We start from the raw sequence: 21,045 nt of genomic DNA, 5'->3' as shown, positions 1-21,045 counted from the left end.
AACCCCAAAGCTAACCTAGAAATGCCCTCACTAACACAGTCTTAGTCATGACTGGAAAATGAGACTACAGTTATTGAAACGTGGAGAGTTGAAATATTATCTGTCGTATAAAAGAGAGGAGCTCTTGCAAAGAAAAGTGGTTCTCTTCTTTGGATTTTTGTGGGCTCTTACCACCTATCAGAGGACAGAATAGTGCCATAAATGGAAGTAAAGAGAAACAAGGGGAGTAGAAAACTGTGGAACTGTTCCTTGATGAGGCATGATGGGATAGATGGGATATTGTTTGCATATGTTTGTAGGAGATGTTAGTAAGATAATTGCTATTTTTATCACTATTCTATAGATTAAGAAACTGAGACTCCTAAGTATGAAGTGACTAGACTGGAATCACATTTTCACTTAATGAGAAAGTCTGGCATTCATAACCCCTGGGTGATGAATTTGTAGCAGGTGCCATTTCTAGGAAGGGCCCCAAAATATGACCTCACTCATTTGTAAGATTCTCAAATCACCTCCACTGTGGCAGTTTTGCAAAATTCTACTTTCAAATAAAAATGAAACATGTCCTGATTTTCATGAAATATTTAGCCTGCTCTTTCTCTCACCTCCAGCAAAATCAGGCTTTCACTCATTAGCTGTGAACACTTAGGGACACTTCGTCACATTTTGCTGGATCTTTCATTACACCCATAAGATTGGTTTGTTTAGGACTCATACATTCTGACATACCCTTATTTCCTCCTGTGCTTGCATTTGAAGAAATTCCTCTTTGTAACTATAAAATTCAATCTGATTCAATCCAAATTCAATCCAATAATTTGAGAATTGTTCAATGTTTCTTACACTTATGACATAAGCAATAACTGACTGTAACATTGCGCTTTCTGGAAACTGTGAGCCTATGCTCTCTTCAACTATTGGAAGAAGATACCTAGTGAGAAAAAATACTCAAGATACTAAGAGATGGAGACTATTAAACTCTTATTTGAAGAAGGGGATTTAGCAGATGTGTATGTGGAATAATCTTGTCAGGACCCAACTGCTACTGAAAGTTTTTGTGGATTTGTCTACCATGCAAGAAAAAAAAAGGGGAAAAAAAACCCATCTACCTGTTATATAGTTGCTTATTCAGCCAATGTTGATTGAATGCCCTCATTTGCTAAAGGCTATACCTCAGTTCTAAGTACACAGTAGCTAATGAAAATAGTATGGTACTTGTCTTCCTGGATCTAACAGAGTATGTGTGTGTATGTTCAAGGGAAAGCTACAGAGTTAAGACACACATGCTAAAAGAAAATAAATATGTATACATACCACATCTTTATATATCATGGCAAATGTTCTCCAGTTGACAGTGTAAGGTTGCCCAAGTGTGTCCTGCACAAAGTGCAAGGAAAAGGGATACAAGTGAAGGCAGAAATCTAACCTCACCACACATGTAAGTCATGTGTCACCATGTGGATTTATACCAGCTTGGAGGAAGGACTATTATGTGTTCACATAGAGCGGATGCCTTTTTGTGATTCAACTCCTGGAGGAGAAATATTTTTCTAAATCATATGGAGATACTCTAAGAAATAGAATTTCAAGGTACTATGCAGAAAGATTTTAAGAATCTATGAAAGAAAAGAATAAGGGAGCCCAGTTCCATTGGGTTATTGGGGAAGACCTCAAAATAAGTGAAATGGTGTTTAAACTACAATTTAAAGATCAAGAAATTAACCAGGTCAACAGAGAAATAGAGAGGAAGGCAGAATCACTGCCTTGTGTAATGTCCCCAGGTTGGGAAAGAGCTTGAGTAACTTAAAAACAGGAAAGAAACGTATGGCTAGCCTGGAGGGGGAAAAGCAGAATTAACATGAGATGAAATTGAAGAGGTAGGAGGCAGGCAAACCTTGAAGGACAGGATCTTGGAGGACACTGCAGTGACTATTTCCATTGTTAATTAAGAAGTCCCATCTAAATGAATTATAAGGGCTGACATGGGAGGGATGGATGGAAAGACAAGTCTGGAGCACAGAAGAAAGTTTTCTCTTGGAGATGGAATTCTAGACACCATCAGCATATATAAAGACTGCTTATTAGTGAGATCACATAGTGATTAACCAGAGAAGAGAAGGCCCAGGTCTGGACAGAGTACAGTTAGAGTAGAAGAGAAAACAACAAAGACTGGGGATGAACGCAAAGCCAGAGGAAGTGCCAAGGGAAGGTGCTGACCTGAAGGACAAGAGGAGAGAGCTGTCCAGAGTGTCGGCTTGACCAGACGAGCTGCATGGTCTAGTGAGATGCAGACTAAAAATATCTATTGAATTTCTCCTTGATGACCCTTATAAGCACACAGTCAGGGCAGAAGAATGGATTGAATTAGGTGGATTGAACCAAATGAAGGGTATGAAAGACAGAATGGGAGTTTAAGAAATAGAAACAATAAAATAAAACTCCTGTTTTCTCTCTACTCACTGAATATTTCTGCACTCAAAATGGGTGGGTTTTTCCTACACTAAGCAAATCTTCAGCTTTTAGGTGGACCCCAACTGGGTATCCTATTGTTCGATTCAGTTCTGACACCACCTATTTGGAGATAGCATCAGATCCCACAGATTAAGGGTTCAATACCACAAGACTGTCCCCACTTCAGATGGCAATTGCAAGTCTAGGGTGTCATCTGTGCTTTTCACCAACTGGCCATAAATTAGAAGTTACTATAACCACTTTGTAGGGAAAATAGAAATTCCATGGCCAGAATTCTCACCTGATCCTAATCTCATCCATTGTGTGCATGCAGCGATGTAATACTTAGCCTACTGCGCAGGTGCAAACATGTATAAAGGTTGGCAATAAACCATTACTGCCAACTACTGCCAGTATTGATACAAGAAGAATTCCGCCCAGTGCTAGGGGCAAAGGGAAGAGGGAAGCAGAGCCTAGGGGAGAGAGCAGAGACTGAGGAGCCTGGAGCGGAGGCAGAGCCTGAGCAGAGGCTGAAGCCGGGTGCAGAGATGGAGATGGGCTTGCTGCTTATAGATGGCTGGGTGACGGCCGAGAGAATAAAGCTTAGTATGAGCCCCTTTTTATCCTCAATGTTCTGTTGTCGTTCTCAGTCTTATCAAATCCATAGTGAATTTGCCCCAAACTGGGAATCCCCTCCACCCAAATTCCTTGATTTGGTCATTTGCTTTAAAAGCACACAGAACTCAGGAAAACAGTTTACTTATTCTTGCTGATTTAGTAGAAACTACATTTCAAAGGATACACATGAACAGCCAGAGGGAAGAGATGCATAGGGCAAGGGCTGGGGAAAGGGTGCAGCTCCATGCCCCCTCCAGGGTCCCCACTTTCCCCACACTTCCATATGCCCTGCAAATTGAAAGCTCTCCAAAACCCACTACCCCTGGTACTTTAGAGGTTTTTATGGAGGCTTCATTACTTAGACATGACTAGTTAGCTCTGGCCATTGGTTGACTGGTTCAACCTCCAGCCTCTCTCCTCCCCGGAGGCTCGGGACTGGGAGCAGGTAAGACTGAAAATTCCAACACTTTAATCACTAGATTAGTTCCCTTGGCAACTAGTCCCCATTCATAAGGCTTTTCAAAAATCACCTCAATCACAAAAAAATTAGGCGTGGCTAAAAGGGGCTTATGAATAACAAAAGGTACCTTATACCAATTAGGAAATTATTAGAGTTTTGAGAGCAGAGTATCAGGCACAAAGACCAAATTTAAATTTCTTATTATGAATCACAGTATCACCATAGATAAAAACAACTTTAGCTTATCTTTAGGGGCAAATTTCTTCACAGAACTGATTTTAGGAACCTGTGGAATCAGAGGAGTATTTTTTAAATTTACATATGTATTTTTTTGAAATATTGAAGACACTGGATCCTATCTTGTTATCAGGGATAAGCCAGTGAATAAAGAAAGGTTGATAACTGAAGATTAGGAGTGGAAATCCAATGGTCAGATCAAATTCCTTGACATGTTGGAAGGGGAAGAGCTGTAATTTAGAGATGTGGAGGAATTGTTCTTTAATACTGAGACAGGGACTGTGGGTGTAATCAGAGTAGGGTGAGGGCCTCTGGAAAAAACAAGGCAGGATATTTACAGTCAAAGCAATGTAACCACATAAAAGTCCCTATCGAAACTCTGTGTTCAGTATTATGTAAAGTCAAGGTCACACTAATTCTCTAGGGTAAAGATACCAAACTAGGAATATAGACACCTTCAGTGAGATCAGTTAAATGTCAAAAGGCCAGGAGAAACTTGGCCTGGACTGTTTGAGTGTTCCGCAAGGGTATATCAGCATAACCTGTGTCCTCACTGTAAAGAGCCCTGGCAAACACAACAACCCAGCCCACCTTGAGGGCAGGGCAGGTGGTGCAAGTCCACACCCTAAGCCCTCAGTTCCCCAAAATCCTCAACTGCCTATAAATCCCCTAGACAACGTACCACCCCGGGCTCTCTTGTCCCCTCCTGGTGTGAGCCAGGAGCTCTTTCCTCTCACTGTATCTCTAAATAAAAGCCTCTGCCCTGGCTCTCCTACCTTGGGTGTTTGCTAAGTTCATTCTTCAACTCTACAAAGAAGAACCCCAGCATCAATACAAATGGCACTATCTTCTCATTTGTAATAAGAGGAAACAACTAATGGCCTTTGTATTTGTTCATTCTAATAATATTTTTAGAAAGTATTTGTTAAAGGATCTTACTACATTTATAGCCACTAAGCTAGATGCTGGGTGCACACAGGTGAGTAGGATAAGCATGGCTACTGATCTCATAGAGCTTTTATTCAGTTTCAGGAGACAGATGAAGAGGAGCAGAATTTGCCACCCCAAAACATGCCTCTTGGGAATGAAGATTGTTTTTAAGAAATAGCAGATACAGGAAAAGTTCTAAAATCCAAAGGATTACACTTTGGGATGTAGATCTCCATCTGGAAAAGTGTCTCCTCTGTACCTAGAAAATGACTAAATCTCTAGAAGTTCCTATCAGTGGACAAGACAGGAACTTAAATCTGCCTAACAACCATCCTTTAGTTACTAGTTACTGTATTTTGCCTAAAAACCTCCCTTAACTGGCTTCCCCCTCCCCTAACTTCAATATCTCTGACTTCAGGGCAGGTGGTATTTAAGGTGAGGCTTGGACCACTTGGGGGAAGAGTTACTCATTTTCCTTCTCTGCTGTGTATATGGGAAGCATATATGTTATTAAACTTATGTTTTTCTCCTGTTAATGTATTTTTATTACAGAAGGGGTCTCAGCCAAGAACCTAGAAACGTAGAGAGTACTCAGAAGGAAAAATTTTCCTCTACCCTTTGAAGACTCTTATGGCCAGTCTAAGAATTAAATTGCATGAAACAGATTCACAGTAGAAAATCAAATTTAATTTTGCATGTTCAAAAGGGCCACTTCAGATAAAATTTATCTCTGGAAAGAACTCTAATTCTGGGAAAGACCACAGTGTAAATTCTTCCAGGTAGTTAGGGAGGGGCAAATATGTCTCTTGAGTCTGAAGGCTCTTAATTGACTTCAGCTCAAAATAGTCCACATGCCAAAGTGGCACATTTGGGGGAGACTTGTTCTGAACCCCTTTATGGGAAAATTACTTTTCCTCCCTGTGGGGAAAACTAGTATTTCCAGAATATCTTGCCTGGCTTTAGTGCATCCTTGGGTGGGGGTGGGGGGGGGGGGCAGGGGTGTATGGCTTTAGTGCATCTGCATATCAATAGGTGTTCCTCAGGGGTGGAGAGCCATTGTTCTCCATATCAATGGGTAATTACCTGGGCAACTGAGGGCTTATCTGAACCTGAGAGGTTAGGTTGAGGTCTGATTTACTTCACTGTGCAGGAAAGAGAGAAGGAAGAAACTTTATTTCTCCCTTTGACTGATTTTGGTTTTAGAGATATTTTGCCCTGGGATTTCCTCTCCCCAAACTTAGACTCCCCTACACAGTGAATAAAGAAACACAAAAAAATAAGTGAAATGTCTTAAAGGAAGATGTGACAGGGAGGAGGAAAAGGCAGGTTAAATGCAGTGAGAGGAATGAGAGTTTAGAGGAGTTAGAGGAGGCTTCTCAGAAGAGGGGGCGCCTGTGCAGAAACCCCAGGAAGGATGCAAGCTGCTGTATTAAGTTCTGAATGAAGGAGAAATGTGAAGGAAAGTGAGTAGGAAAGGAGCTGAGAGAGACAAAGCCCACTGATACTGTTCCTAAACAGAAGCACCTAATATACTCCAGCAGGAGGCAGATGCTATATTAGCTACTTGGGGTTTAAAATCATTAAAACAAAAACAAACCCCCCAAAATCTGATGTCAGTTTATATAAGGAAGAAATCAATTGGGAGCTCATTGTCCCTCCAGTCTCCAATAGTTGGTGACATACTGAAATCTTATGTTTCAGCTGCTACCAAGTTTCTGATTCATTCAGGAGTGTTTCACATTTCATTAGTATAATGATAGAGTTTACAGTTCTCTACAGTATGTAATTACATACTTTAATAGTAACAGTGCATTTTTACATTATTTATAATGAGAATTAATGGTTGGTTATATGGGTTTTCAGCTACAAGTAAAATTTTTGGTGCCAATTACTCTTGTACCTAAGATGAATTTATGCACAAATTTACTTTGGTAATTCTTGTAGGAAATTATGAGATTTCAAGTGCCAGTAACCATGAATTATAAGAAAGAAATGAAGTTCATTGTAAGAAGAGACAGTTTGGCATGGCGATTGAGGAGGTAAAGACAGACAAAACTAAATTAGAATCCAGTAAAAATGTCATTTCTAGCTCTTGTTCAACTATCCCACCCTTGGTTTCTTCCTCATTTATATGTTAGGAATCATGATAACTATTACCCTGAGCTGTACCAGCTTAAAGAGATAATTCTGTTAATTTTCAGTGCTGTCTGGTTTACATTTTAAATATCCAATAAGTGGTGGTTTGTATAGCGAGGCAGGGTTTCTACAATAAAGGCTTAAGAAATAGTTTGCTTTTTTTGTTGTTGTTCCTTTAAAGATCTAAGAGAAGGAGGTAAACTCACAGCATAAACTATATACTTTCATATCCACAAGAGAATACGGATCAGGAGTGTCACTGAGGCTGAGAGAGGCAGGAGGTGGCTATGGAAACTTTATTTCATAGCCCATAAAATCAGAAAGGCACTGAAATTTTGAATGGGAGGCCAACCACAGTTAGAAAATAAATCCCCTCCTGGCATGCATATTATCCATAATAAGGCAAAATGAATTTACAAGCATCACCATGAAGTGCCGAGGAGTGAGATACTAAAATTCTTCTAGGTGCTCAGAGCTAGTTAAAGGAAAATTAGGGTGTAATAGGAATTATTACTAATTTAGGGCTTGCAAAATGCCTTCACAGGTTTCCAAGAGACTCACTCCCTTATTTTCTCCCTCCCTACCCCTATCCCCGCGTCCACTCTTCAAAGTCACTCCTCTAGCCTGCAAGTTTCTCCCCAGGATGGGATGCAATGGAGGCTTTTTATATATTTTGAAGTACTCAGAATCTTACTTATTTCAGTTTCATTTATTAAAACATCCTGTCCTTGTGACAGCCATTATGGTAGTTAGAGCACAAGCTATTATTCCCATTTTTGCATCTGGCAAATATTTGCCTTGGATCTTATTAAGCTACATTCTCCTTCCCCCATCCAATTAATCACAAAGGTTCCCCCATTCTTTCAGACCATGAAAACAGAAAGCAAAATAGCTGAACAATCAGTGTGGTCAATAACAATTCTTCGTATGAATTTGTCTTTCTCTTATCCACTGCCTCAATTAAGAAAACATCAGCATTATGAAGAAAATAAAACACCTTGACATTTTCCAAGTCTTGAAAAAGCACAGAGCATTCGATAATGAGATTTCCATTCTCTCTTGTATTTCCAATTGCAGGGTCTGCAAGTGTCCCATGCAGATGGCTGTCAAGCAAGCCTGGGGACAATATTACAAACAAAAGCTGCCTGATGGAGCCAGAAAAGGAACCCTTTGTCTTCTGCCTGCAGATTTGAAATGACCTCCGCTTGAAGCCTTTGTCTTCATTAGTGGAAAATTCTTCGCTTCGCATTGGGAGACACGGGCTCAAGGGATGCAGGCTAATGTTCTCTAAATTGGGTTTAAGATTAGACCCCAGTCCTAATATTCTGCCATATTGAGAGTCTTAAAGAACCCTAATTTCCTGCAAAGGGAGCCTAATTTAATCTCTCTTCTAGTGGGCTCTTGAAAATGTGTGCCTCAGCATAGAGATTCAAGACCTCTGCCCTCCACCTTTAATACCTTTGCTTATGGGATATTCTAATCGGCTCTCTCCCCATGAATCATTAAGCAGTGATCTGTGAAAAGACTTCACTTGGGCGGCACTCATATGGTAACATATCTGTTAGACACATGACCTGAAAAATAATTTGAGTCCATTCCAGGGAGAACTATTTTGAATTCATTAGACAAGCCACTGTCTTGCTGAATCTCCTTCTAGCTGCAGAAAAATAATCTTCTATCCATAACAAGAAAAGGTGACTGTCCAGTACTTAAATAGAGGAGAGGACCAACGGGCAATCGAGAATTAAGATTCACATGGAATTTCCATCAAACAGTCGCAAGGTATAGTTGGAAGAGCACTTTCCTTGACTGCGCCTCCTCCCCTTCTTGTAGTAAAATATAAGTTAAAGGCTTTAAAATGATTGAAACAAAGTAATGTACATCTTAAGATCATCAAATGGTCATAGATTTTAAATAAGGCAAAAAGAGCAAAAAGACTATATGATATCGAATCTATGCTCACTCTATCCTTTCATCTATCCATTCTTTCACTCAGCTAACGAATATTCATTGTCAGTTTACTCTGTGGTAGGCACCCTTCTAGAGAACTGGGTAACATCACTAACCAAAAGAACCGTAACATCTGCTTTCCAGGTACTTACAGTATTGTGAAGGAGATGGACAGTAAACAATAAATAAAAAAATAATATTCTATTATGGAGATTTGTATTCATTAAGTGTTTAAATCTTATTTTATCCTCCTGTCATGTCTTTTATGAACCTCTCTGAATCCATTTATCCACAAAACTCTACTTCCTTATAACACTTTTAAAGTCAAATTGGCGTCTGTCTGCGCGTGTGCACTTGTGTGGAGCTGGGAGGTTGGAGGGGGTGCATGACAAAGTACAGCAATTTGCTTAAATTCAGGTATTAACTAATTTATAAATGAAGAAACTGAGGAATAGGATTCTAGTCTATCTGACTCTGGAGTCATCCTGTATGAAACTGTGCTGCAGAAATAAATGAATAAAGATGGGTTGCTTTTGGTTTCTGTTTTTATAATTTATTTTTTTCTCTCTGTGAATGCTCTTTATACCAAAATAATTCAGTCACCTGTTCCCATGTTTTTCTCTCCCCCTCTCTCTCTTTCCTCTTTTTTCTTAATTTTTCCCCCTCCTTCCCTATCTCCTTCTTCCCTCCCTTCAATCTTTCTTCCTTTCAACCCTCCTTCATTTCTCCCTTCTTTTTTTAAAAAAAATAATAAAATGTATAAAAAAGGAAGTACAAGGCCTCTAAGAGTACTAAGGTTAAAAGAATTAAGATAAAGCTTTTTGTTTCTGTTTATTGTTTATTTTGGTTTTCCTGGATTTCCAACCACTTTTCTTTAGCAGGAAAAGAAGTTGAAACATTTCCTCTTTTGCTTGTGTTTGTTCTATCTTCTGTTATTAGCCTTACTCTCAAAAAAAGCCTCAGGGCCTCCTCTTCCCTCCAATGCAAACTACTTAACAAGAGTTCTTATATTTAATTCCTATACTTATTTTCACATTAAAACAAACAAACGTTTTATATGTTGCAATGAAAACTATTGTTCAATTGATTTTAGAGCTCTCCTAACATGATGTGGAGGTTCATGTATTATGTCCTTCTTTCCATGTTATGTATTTTCTTATGAAATGGCAACCTACCCTTCCATTTCATCTTATCTTCAGGAATCTAGTACAAGTATCTCTTCCTCTGTATTATCAGTGTAACTTGCTACCCATCCACCCCCAAATCTGCAGAGAACTTACAGTCCTTTGCAATTGTCTGTATTCTTGTCTGAGACAGTGAATTTAGAAATGGAGATTTGGGGAAAAATATCTGTGAGAAAAGTAACCATCCTCTGAGATCACACACACACACACACACACACACACACACGTTGGGAGGCATGGGCTCAAGGGATGCAAGTGTGTATTCTTCAGACCCTATACAGTGTGGTCCCTGTGGGACTGCTCCTTCCCCTACTCCGTGCACATCCAGAAGCTATTTACAGTAAATGCTCAAAAAATATTTGTTTTAATTTGCTTTGTTATTGATCTTCTTTTCCTGGGAACCTATCTTATAATAAATAACCTTGTCAGCACAAAATAAGCCAATTATAAATAAAACAATTTTCATATGCAATATAGCATCCTTCAAATTATTTTTGTTTTTTAGCTGTTTCTGTTCCCTAGATGTTTACTAGAAGTATGTATATGCGAAGTAACAGCTTTAGCATGCAATTTAGGGGCCAGAATCTCCCACTCAATTCTCTAAAAATATTTCCATAATATCATTGCACAAATATCACTTTAATCTGTGACTAGAAGGTTCCTATTTCCCCTGACTCTTTCTTTTCTTGCTTATACTAGCCAGGTATATTTTCAGCTGCCACGTCACTCTACCCTTCTTCTTTCATACCATCTAGCATCAATGAAAAAGAAAAGTGAGAATATGCAGGTCAAGTGACCTGCTATTTTTTCAAATTTATGTGAAAATTCCCCATTAGTGATGCAGAGCTCAAGTCGTCACAATAAAACAGATTTTTCAAAAACAATCTGTTTTACATGAAGTACTGCAGAACATTGCTCAAATTTATAACTTCAACTTCACCCTTGATAAATGAGGATCCCAATGACAATCAGTTTTGCATTAAGCACGTCAAGTCAATGGTCCAAATTGCTTCTCCAAACTCATCTCCTTCCATTTGCCATGACCCCTCTATTTGTACCTCTATGGTTCTGTACATATAGTTTTCTTCTGCTTTAAATGCCCAGTTACACCTTGCTCCTTGTATACCTGGTAAATTCCAAATCTTCCTCAAAGAACAATGCCATCGTGAGGGGTTCCATGAACCCTGGGAACTCTGCTCCCTGCATTCAGAGGTAGACATAGCTGTAACTGAAATACAATGTTGCTATACTGTAAGCAAGGTACAGTGCATAAATACCATAACAGAAGGAATACAATACATCATTTTTACATCTGTCCACTCAGTCGACTATTAACTTCTAGAAAAATTAGTCACACTTATTTTCCTGATGACCTAGTAACCTAACAAATAGTTCACATACAATGAATGTTGGTCTTGTGTGTACAATACTGCCCTATATCTCCAATATTACTGCAGACCAGAATTTCATTTACAACAAGAATAACAAACTCTGGACAGTAGGGTGAAGAAACTGATTTCCATACTTAGCACATCATATTATTTAAAATATCCAGTGAAAAACAATGAAACATACAATGAAACAGGAAAGCATAACACTTATTCAGGAAAAAAAACATCAGCCAATATAAATGGTCCCTGAGGAAGCTGAAATTGCACTTAATAGACAAAATCTTTAAAGAAGTTATTGTAAATATGTTTTAAAAAAAGAACAAAACAAACAACTCTAAAGGAAAATATGCCTAAGAATTAAAGCAAAGTAGGAGAACAATATTTCACCGAACAGTCAATATCAATAGAGGGACACATTATTAAAAAAACAAAAACAAAAACAAATGGAACCTCTGGAGTTGAATAGTAAACTGAAATAAAAAGTTCGCTAGAGTGACTCAACAGTAGATGTGCACTCGCAGAAGAGGGGTGTACTTGCTGATCAATCAGTAGAGAATATGCAATAGGAAAAATAGAAAAAATGAATGACAAACATAAACACAAAGGGAAATAAGCATCTTAAAAGATGATCCACATCCTATGTCATCGGGGGAATGCAAATGAAAACAACAACGAGACACCACTGCACACCTATCAGAATGGCCACGATCTGTAACACTGACAACAGGAAAGGCCGGTGAGGATGTGGAGCAAGAGGCACTTATACATCGCTGGTGAGAATGCAAAGTAGTGCGGTCCCTGCAGAAGACATTTTGTGGTTTCTTACCAGATTAGATTTACTATACAATCCAGCGATAAGGCTTCTTGGTATTTACCCAGAGAAGTTGACATGTCCACACAAGAACATTCCCATCAATTTCTATAGAGGCTTTATTCATAATTCCCAAAACATGAACCAAAATTCCCTTCAGTATGTGAATGGATAAATAAGCAATAATACATCCAGGCAATGGAATATCACTCATTGATAAAAAGATATCAGCTATCAAGCTATGAAAAGACATTGAAGGGACCTCAATGGATATTACTAAGTGAAAGCAGCCAATCTAAATGGCTACATACTGTATGAGTCTGACTAAATGACATTTTGGAAAAGGTAAAACTATGGAGGCAGAAGAAGGATGGACGGTTTCCAGGGGTGTGGGTGTATGCTACTGTTGGGTATGGTGGTGGGGTACGGGTGAGAATAAACAGGCACAACAGAAAGGATTTTTAAGTCAGTGAAAATACACTATATGATATTATCATGATAGACACACATCATTATACATTTGTCCAAACCCATAGATTACAACACCCAAAGTGAACGATAATGTCGACTATGTGCTTTGCATGATTATAATCTGTCAGTGCAGGTTCATCAATTATAATAAAGGCACCTGTCTGGTAAGTAAGGTCGATCATCAAGGAGCCTATGCATGTGTGGAGGCGAGGATCATAAGGGGAATATCTGTACTTCCTTTTCGATTTTACTGTGACGTAAAACTTCTCTAAATAACAGAAGTTCTTTTAAAGAGAATTAGCAGAGGATCAAACCTTTGGAACAAGAGCGAACACACCAACATACACAAAAATGGGAATTCAAGAAGGTAAGGAGAAAGAGAAAGGACAGAAAGAATATTTGAAGAAATAATATCTGAATGCTTCCAAGAATTTGATGAAAAACATCCGAGAGCTCCGCAGCTTTCAGGTAGGATGACTCAAATAGATCTATACAAAGAGACATCATAGCCAATCTGTCAAAAACCAAAGATAAAGGGAATTTTTAAAGCTGCAAGAGACAAAATATGACTCATTGCATGCCTAGGTAGATTAGTGGCTAATTTCTCATCAGAATCTATAGATGCCAGAGGGCACTGAGACAATATTCAACACATTGAAAGGAAAAGACTATCAAAGAAGAATTCCATAGTTAGCAAAACTATCCTTTCAAACCAAGAAGTAATTAAGGCATCCTATATTAATAAACAAACAAACAAAAACTACTGAGAGAATCTATCAATAGCTGACCTGCTCTATTAGAAATACTAAAGGGATTCCTTCAGGTTAAAATAAAAGAACAATAGGCAGTAACATCAAGTCACAACTGAAACATAAAGAGCATCAGAATGGCAGCTACATAAATATAAAAGACAGTATAAATGTGTAATTGTAAATTCTTCCTTATTCTATCTGGTTAAAAAGACAACTGATAAAGCAATAATTATAATATTGTTTTGAAAGGCTTATAATGTATAAATACTTAATTCATTTGATAATATCAAATAAAAAGAAAGAGAAGGGAACAGAATTATATTAAAGCAATTTTTTATGGTATATAACTGAAATTAAGCTGGTATTAATCCAAAATACAGAGTTTTAAGTTAAGATATGATTTTAATTCCCAGGACAACTGCTAAGATTTTTTTTAAGCAAAAAACAAATCAATAAAATAATTAAGATGTTACACTACAAAATAATAAAAATAAAGTAATGGAAGAAGAACAATCTATAAATGAGATATAACAAACAAATAATGGAATGGCAGATATAAATGCTGACTATCAATCAGTATTAACACTAAAATATAAATGGGTGACATACTCCAAACAAAGGCAAAGATTTCCATAACGGAGAGAAAAATGCATGACCCATGTATTCTGCCTATAAGAGACATACTTTAGATTCTAAACAAATATATTGATAGTTCAGGAATGGAAAAATATATGGCATGCAAGCATAAATAAAAGAGAGATGGAATAGAATTAAAAATCCAGAAATAAACCCTAATATTCATTATTTTTTTTAATAAGGACCTAAGAAATTAAACAGGGGTAAGATTTATCTTTTCAACAAATGGTTTTAGGACAGCAGATAAACACAGACAAAAGAATGAAGTTGGACTCCTACCTAAAATAATACATAAAAATTTACTCAAAATGGATAAAAGACTTAAATGTAAGAGCTAAAACTATAAAATTCTTAGAAGAAAACATAAGCACACATCTTTAAGTATTTGAGTAAGGCAGTGTTTTCTTATATATGACATTAAAGCACAAGCAGAAAAGAAAATCAAGGATAAACTGGACTTCATCAAAATTGAAAGCTTTTGCACTTCAAAAGACATCATCAAGTGACAAAACAACTCACAGACTGGGATAAAATATTTGCAAAATATGCCTTGTAAGGGACTTGCATCTGGGTCATTTAACAAAAAAATTGTACAATTCAAGAGATACTAAGATATAAAATGAGGTAGATAACAAAGGTTAGTGAAGACCTGGAGAAGTAAAATCCTCATATAATGCTGATGGAGTTTTACAGTTATTACATACATTTTGGAAACCTAAGCATGTTAAAAAAAAAAGACCATGTAACTCATATGATTATATGACCATATAGCATATGAATTAGCATATAATTCAATAATTCTACTCCTAGGTGGATAAAAAGAAAATTTTAACATATATCTACACAAAAAGTTGTACTCACATGTTCGTAGAAGCATTATACATAACAGCCAAAAAGTAGAAACAACCTAAATATTTATCAGCTAATAAATGGACCAATAAAATGTGGTATATCCATGCAATAGAACTTTATTCAGCCATAAAAAGGAATGATATTCTGATACATGCTACAATATGGATGAACTTTAAAAACATTATTTTGTTAAGAGAAAGAAGCCAGATAAATAAGACCACATGGTGTATAATTTCCTTTACACAAAATGCCCGGGAAAAAAAAATCTATAGAAACAGAAAGAAGATTAGTTTTTGCCAAGGGCTGGGGAAAAGGGAAATGAATAATGACTGCTAATGTGTACGAGTTTTCTTCATGGGGTCATGAAAATATCCTATAATCAGATGTTAAGTGCAAATTTGTGAGTTTAATAAAAACCACTGAATTGTACATGTTTTAGTTTACTTTAATAGAAGTGCTATGTGTGTTTTATCTCCATAAATGTCATTATAAAAACAACATAGCTTTGTAGACATTGAAGAAATGTCAAAATAGTAAAATTTAAAAACGCGTATTAAATGAATACAATCTATGGCAAAGCTAATGCATGTTAGACCAAATATATCTCTAATAAGAAGAACATTCTGGTCCACCTTCAGGGGATAATAGATAAAATGTTTAATATCGTTTCTAGTAAATTCACTCTAAGTTCCTTAAACCTGAACAGAATTCCCTTGAAGAGCAGCATGGCTCCACATAGTATGCATGATTATGTCATAGGAGCAAAATGATGAAACAGCTATCTTTTCTAAATACATTAGTCCTCTGGGTGGATATATTCCATTTTGGTTGATAAGTTGCTTAGATAACCCTTTCCATGATTACTCATGGGACGAGGCACAGTTACAGTCCCTCACAAACTACCAGCAAAGGAGCCTGGAAAAATGAATGCTTCTGGTTTGCCTTGTAAGAGCTTTTACTCTTGAATAGTGGCAATTATCTTTTGTACTATTGTGGTCTATATATTATTTGACCAACAAGTATAAAATCACTGGCTGGCAAAGACATGCTTTTCACGACATTCCTGGAAATTGATAATTGAAGCTACCTCGGAATTGCTCTCTGGTGACAGTAATGCCTTAGGCTGGATAGCCTTGCAGTTTAGGTAGGATTTGACTATAACTTCAGTCTTACTCTTAAAATTCTAGCCTATTTCCAGAACACTTTTTTTGTTTCTTCTTTACCAAGGTTAAACATGTATACATTCCAAAATAGCAAGCAGGACTTAAAAAATCAACAGAGCTTTTCCTTAATCATTAAAAAACTGAAAAGAAAAATAACCAGTATTTTAAACTACTCACTATATATTGTGCACTGTACATACTTTAAAAACTGTATTCCTGAATTATAGATGAACAAACTAATACCTCAAATTGTTGAGATTATTTATTAGTGGAGGGAGCTTAATCCTACAGCAGTAGGAATTAGATTTAGTCACAGTTGAAAATGGTATTTCCATTGCACCATTGATTCTCAACTAGGGGTGATTTTATTCCCAGGATACATTTGGCCATGTCTGGAGACATTTTTGTTGATTTTCTGACTCTAGGACTTGAATCCTAGTCACTAAAATATGTCTGTGTGTATCCCTAGCATTTTTAGTTTATTAGGTTTCCTCTAAGGGCATTTTCCAGAAAGACAAAATTACTGACTCTAAAATGGATTTTGCCACTAAGAATTGATCTTCTCCATCTGTAAATGCAAGGTGGTTCCTGCCCTTTTACCTTCTTATTTTAAAAATATATCCCAGCCTTAACTTTCATTAAATACATCAACTACTTGTTACTCACAAAACCTGGATTATCATTTTTATAAGAAAAATCCTGAGTAGAAGAACATCCCTTAAATTCTGACTAGTTAGCCAAATCACAGAATGCCAATAATTCAACATGAGTACATTATACTTAAATAATCATATAAATGAAACTTCAAATTACAAATACTTTCAACTATCCAAGTTAACTTCATTAATAATTATTCTGAACCCTATATTGTGTGCAGTTCAATCTAATTTAAATAAATAGGAAATACCTATAAACTGTGCAGAGAGATTTCTTTTTTTTCTTTTTGCTGAATAAAATCATTTAATGAAGCTCCAAGAGTAGAAAGCTCCATTAATGTACTTTCTAAATAGGTAATTCTTCCATTATTGATGCCGCCCTCATTTTAATTAATAATCTGGAGATGGGAACAGGCGCTTCAGAGTCTGTGTCTTGATGTGGCATTCAGAAGTTGATCAAAGCATTGCTGTTTAGATGGGAAGGGTATTTTTTCCATGTAGCACATTGGGATCTTAAATCAGACGATAGGTTAAGCTAGCATAGAAATAAGTGAACAGATTAATAAACACTGCAAAACCTCAAATGCTCAATCACTGGTAAAAGCCCACTAGAGCCAAAAATGAGCATTCATACAAAAGTTGAGGATGACAAATAGGAGTTGCATACGGTGTCAACCCCACTGTGTTCATAGATAACATTATTTAACTCCTTTATGTAGCACACTAGATCACGTACAAACTGTTCTCTGAACACCTTTCCCACAGACTCACAGCTCCTCATTTGTACTCTGCACCACACAGCCCTTCTCTGGAACAGACAAAACTTGTCCATGCCTGAAGGCCTTAGTACCTACTGGAATTTCCTTTCTCACAAGGCTGGCTACTCATCATTCAGTTCTCAATTCATAAACCATATCCTCAAATCTTTCCTTATTATTATTATCCAGTATATATTTTTTCTGTTGATTGTGTCTGATGTCTTATCTGAAGTGTCTCTGCCACTGGAATGTAAGCATTGTGAGCTGGATTTTTTGAGTGGTTCATTATTACCCTGGTGCCAAGAATAGAGTCTGGCTCAAAGAATGTGCTCAATAAATATTTTATGAAAGAGTGGATAACACCACCAGAGGCAGCCTAATATGGGGATCAAGCATATAAGACCTGGAGCTAGATTTCCTGGATTCAAAATCTGGTTTTGTTACTTCTTAACTATGCATTCTTGGGTGCCATCTCCTGATCTCTAAAATGTAGTAACAGCATCTACCTCACAAGCTGTTTTGAGACTTAAATAGGTTTATATTTGTAAAGTGTTTAGGATCAGGCCAGGGATTTAGCAGGTGTTATATGTGGTTAAATGCCTGTATATGTGTGGATGTGTGTGGTGTGTTTCTCCCATAATTACTATGATTAGCTTTAGAATCTTTCTCAAAGTGTGCAGCCTGCCACTCAACAACTATTCAATGTCCCCACCCAAGATGAATCCTCTTTGCTGTCTATCATCTGAAGATCTATGCACTTAAATGCATACGCACTTCTGTGTGTGTGTGTGTGTTTCATTAATTTTTAAAATAGGTTAATTTGATTTCTTAAGTAGTTACTATGTAAAAAAACTGAATACTTCATAGAGGCCCTGTTCAGAATATAGTGCCACAGATAATAATTTTGGTCCTCTTAGAGCTTCAGATAGACAATTTTGGTCTGTCATCTTTCCTGACCTCACACTCTTCTGTTTCCCCAATAACAAACACTGCCTCTCTGGATTCAGGTATGTCCTTTTTAGGTTAACTGTGTTCTCGACGTCCCACACTCACCACCAGCCCCTGTCTCATGGTAGTAGTGTCTGCTCTTCTCTGCTCTTTGATCCGAGGTCATTACCAGATACAGCAGAAATCTCTTCTCCTAGAGCAAGCAAGGGTTTTTCCCTCCCAAGCTACTGAGATCTTGATCAGCTGCATGCTTAGCTGTCAGAGTTAGTTCGTTTCCCATAATTCTGTTGCTTGAACTCCCATCTGAGGGGTTTACATAAGTAGAAAATACAAAAGAACAATTTGTAAACACATGTTTCTATAGTTCTGAGCACAATGTGGAGGAACAAAGGGGAGTCAGTACTCCCTGATCTAATCTTTGGAATTGTAAGGAATATTTTTGACTTGTTCAATTTTGTGGAAACAGCATTGAACTTAATGCGACTGAGGGTTTGGTTTCCATGTGTTCATTGTTTTAACATTTTCCCCATTTAATAATACAGAGAGTAAGCAATAGAAACAAAATTAGTTCTTGTTTTAGATATTTTCCTTCAACCATTGTAATGTGACACATCTTTTAATTTATAGAAAGGGGCTCAAAAAAATGGTCAGTGAAGAAGTGTAGGGAAAGAGCCTTGAGTAAGGACCTGGGATATTGGTTTTGTTGTTTTTGTTTATTTTTTTCTTTTTCCACAAAATGCTATGTGTTTGGCACACTAATGTGTGCTAAGTATTCTGCTCACTGTTTTAAAACTCAACCCTTGGCTCCTGGGAGCTCAACCTCGTGGGGTGAACGCAAAGGGTACACAAGTACTATGGTGAGAGATGACAGAGAAAGGGATACTTACGATAGCCTGAGACTGAAACAAACTGGTTTCAACTTCCCGTGGTAAAAGTGAGATGACATGTTAAATGGAATCCCATCCCAGTACCTTGGTCGGTGTTCTGACTGTTGTATCTGGGAATGGAGAAAACCATGTAGAAAGGAGAAACTTTGAAACCCCAGAGAAGAATAGAATACTATAAAAATTATAGTAATTCTACATGGCGGCTTTAGAAACATCACTTAAAAATAATGGATTTGGTCACAAAGTATCTAAGATATTTTTAAGATTTAACAGTCTGTCTACTAAGACCTATCTCCCAAATCATCCTGATTTTTTCCCAACATATTTATTAGGTTTGTTGATTTTGAACCTCTTCTAAGGCATATAAATACTTTCTCAGGCTTTAAATGCATACAGAGATATGTATGTGAGTGGACAGAATGCTATTTCAAAGGGGAGAAAATCAAATAAATCGAAAGAAACAAGGTAGGAATGCCTAATTCTCAGAGTTTTACATGAGTTGTTTTCTTCTAGGAAAGCATTATAAATCAACCACATGCTGAAAGAACATAATTTACTTTTGGAAGCTATTTTGTGAGTGTAGTGAAATAAATTAGCATAAGGTTTTAGAAGAGGAAAGAAAAAAAAAGATGAACAATAAAAAATGTAGTGCTGTCTTGAGAAATAATTAAGTTGAAATTTCTGCTGAAGAGACCTTACAGCAGAGGGCCTCTGCCATGGGGCTTCTCCTCTCTGGGTAACTGGTTCAAATCCACCATATACTGCTAGTAGTCAAAAACAGATAGAACAAATAACTCTTTTAAGGTTTGTGAAGACTAGTTTGATGGGCAAAATATAATTCTTTTCTTTTTCTTTTTTGCAGAAGATAAAGCCCCTACTGGGGAGCTTTATTGTTTTTTGTTTGTTTGTTTGTTTGTTTTTTATGCAGGGGTAGTTGACACACAGTATTACATTAGTTTCAGGTGTACAACACAGTGATTCAACATATATATATACATGATAATTCTAGCTACCAGCTATAACCATACAAAGTTGTTACAATATTTTCACTATATTCCTTATGCTATACATTACATTCCAGTTACTTATTTATTTTACAATTGGAAGTCTGTACTTTTTTTTTTTTTTTGAGAGGGCATCTCTCATATTTATTGATCAAATGGTTGTTAACAACAATAACATTCTGTATAGGAGAGTCAATGCTCAATGCACAATCATTAATCCACCCCAAGCCTAATTTTCATCTGTCTCCAATTTTCTGAAGCATAACGAACTAGTTCTTACATGGAGAACAAATTCTTACATAGTGAATAAGTTACATGGTGAACACTACAAGGGCAGTCATCACAGAAACGTTCGGTTTTGATCATGCATTATGAACTATAAACAATCAGTTCAAATATGAATATTTGTTTGATTTTTATACTTGATTTATATGAGGATACCACATTTCTCTCTTTATTATTATTATTTTTAATAAAATGCTGAAGTGGTAGGTAGATGCAAGATAAAAGTAGAAAACATAGTTTAGTGTTGTAAGAGAGCAAATGTAGATGATCAGGTGTGTGTCTGTAGACTAAGTGTTAATCCAAGCTAGACAAGGGCAATAAAACATCCACGAATGAAGAAGATTTCTCTCAAAACGGGGGGGGGGGGGGGGGTTAGGTTCTAAGCCTCACCTCTGTTGATCCCCAATTTCTCACCTGATGGCCCCCCTGCGACTGTGCCTGTCTTAGGTTGTTCCTCCCTTGAGG

The 21,045-nt window shown here is 37.0% G+C and overlaps 1 protein-coding gene across 2 annotated transcripts in view; it reads left to right on the top strand.

Annotated features, from left to right (window-relative positions):
* Positions 1-9,307, top strand: part of CDH8 (cadherin 8) — a 347,671-nt gene extending 338,364 nt beyond the window's left edge. The window contains exon 14 of one of the 2 annotated variants that reach the window (XM_073225673.1): positions 7,910-9,307. In XM_073225673.1, coding sequence (XP_073081774.1) covers positions 7,910-8,025 — 116 coding nt within the window. In that variant the 3' untranslated portion in view covers positions 8,026-9,307. Of the gene's footprint in view, positions 1-4,792; positions 5,294-7,909 lie in introns of those variants that run through there. The other variant, XM_073225674.1, reaches the window with a different exon arrangement.
* The last annotated feature ends 11,738 nt before the right edge of the window (positions 9,308-21,045 follow it).

This window comes from Manis javanica, chromosome 17 (genome assembly GCF_040802235.1).
Source record: "Manis javanica isolate MJ-LG chromosome 17, MJ_LKY, whole genome shotgun sequence".
NCBI lineage: Eukaryota > Metazoa > Chordata > Mammalia > Pholidota > Manidae > Manis > Manis javanica.
The sequence above is the reverse complement of the archived record's forward strand: the minus strand, read 5'-3'. Positions and strand labels throughout refer to the sequence as shown.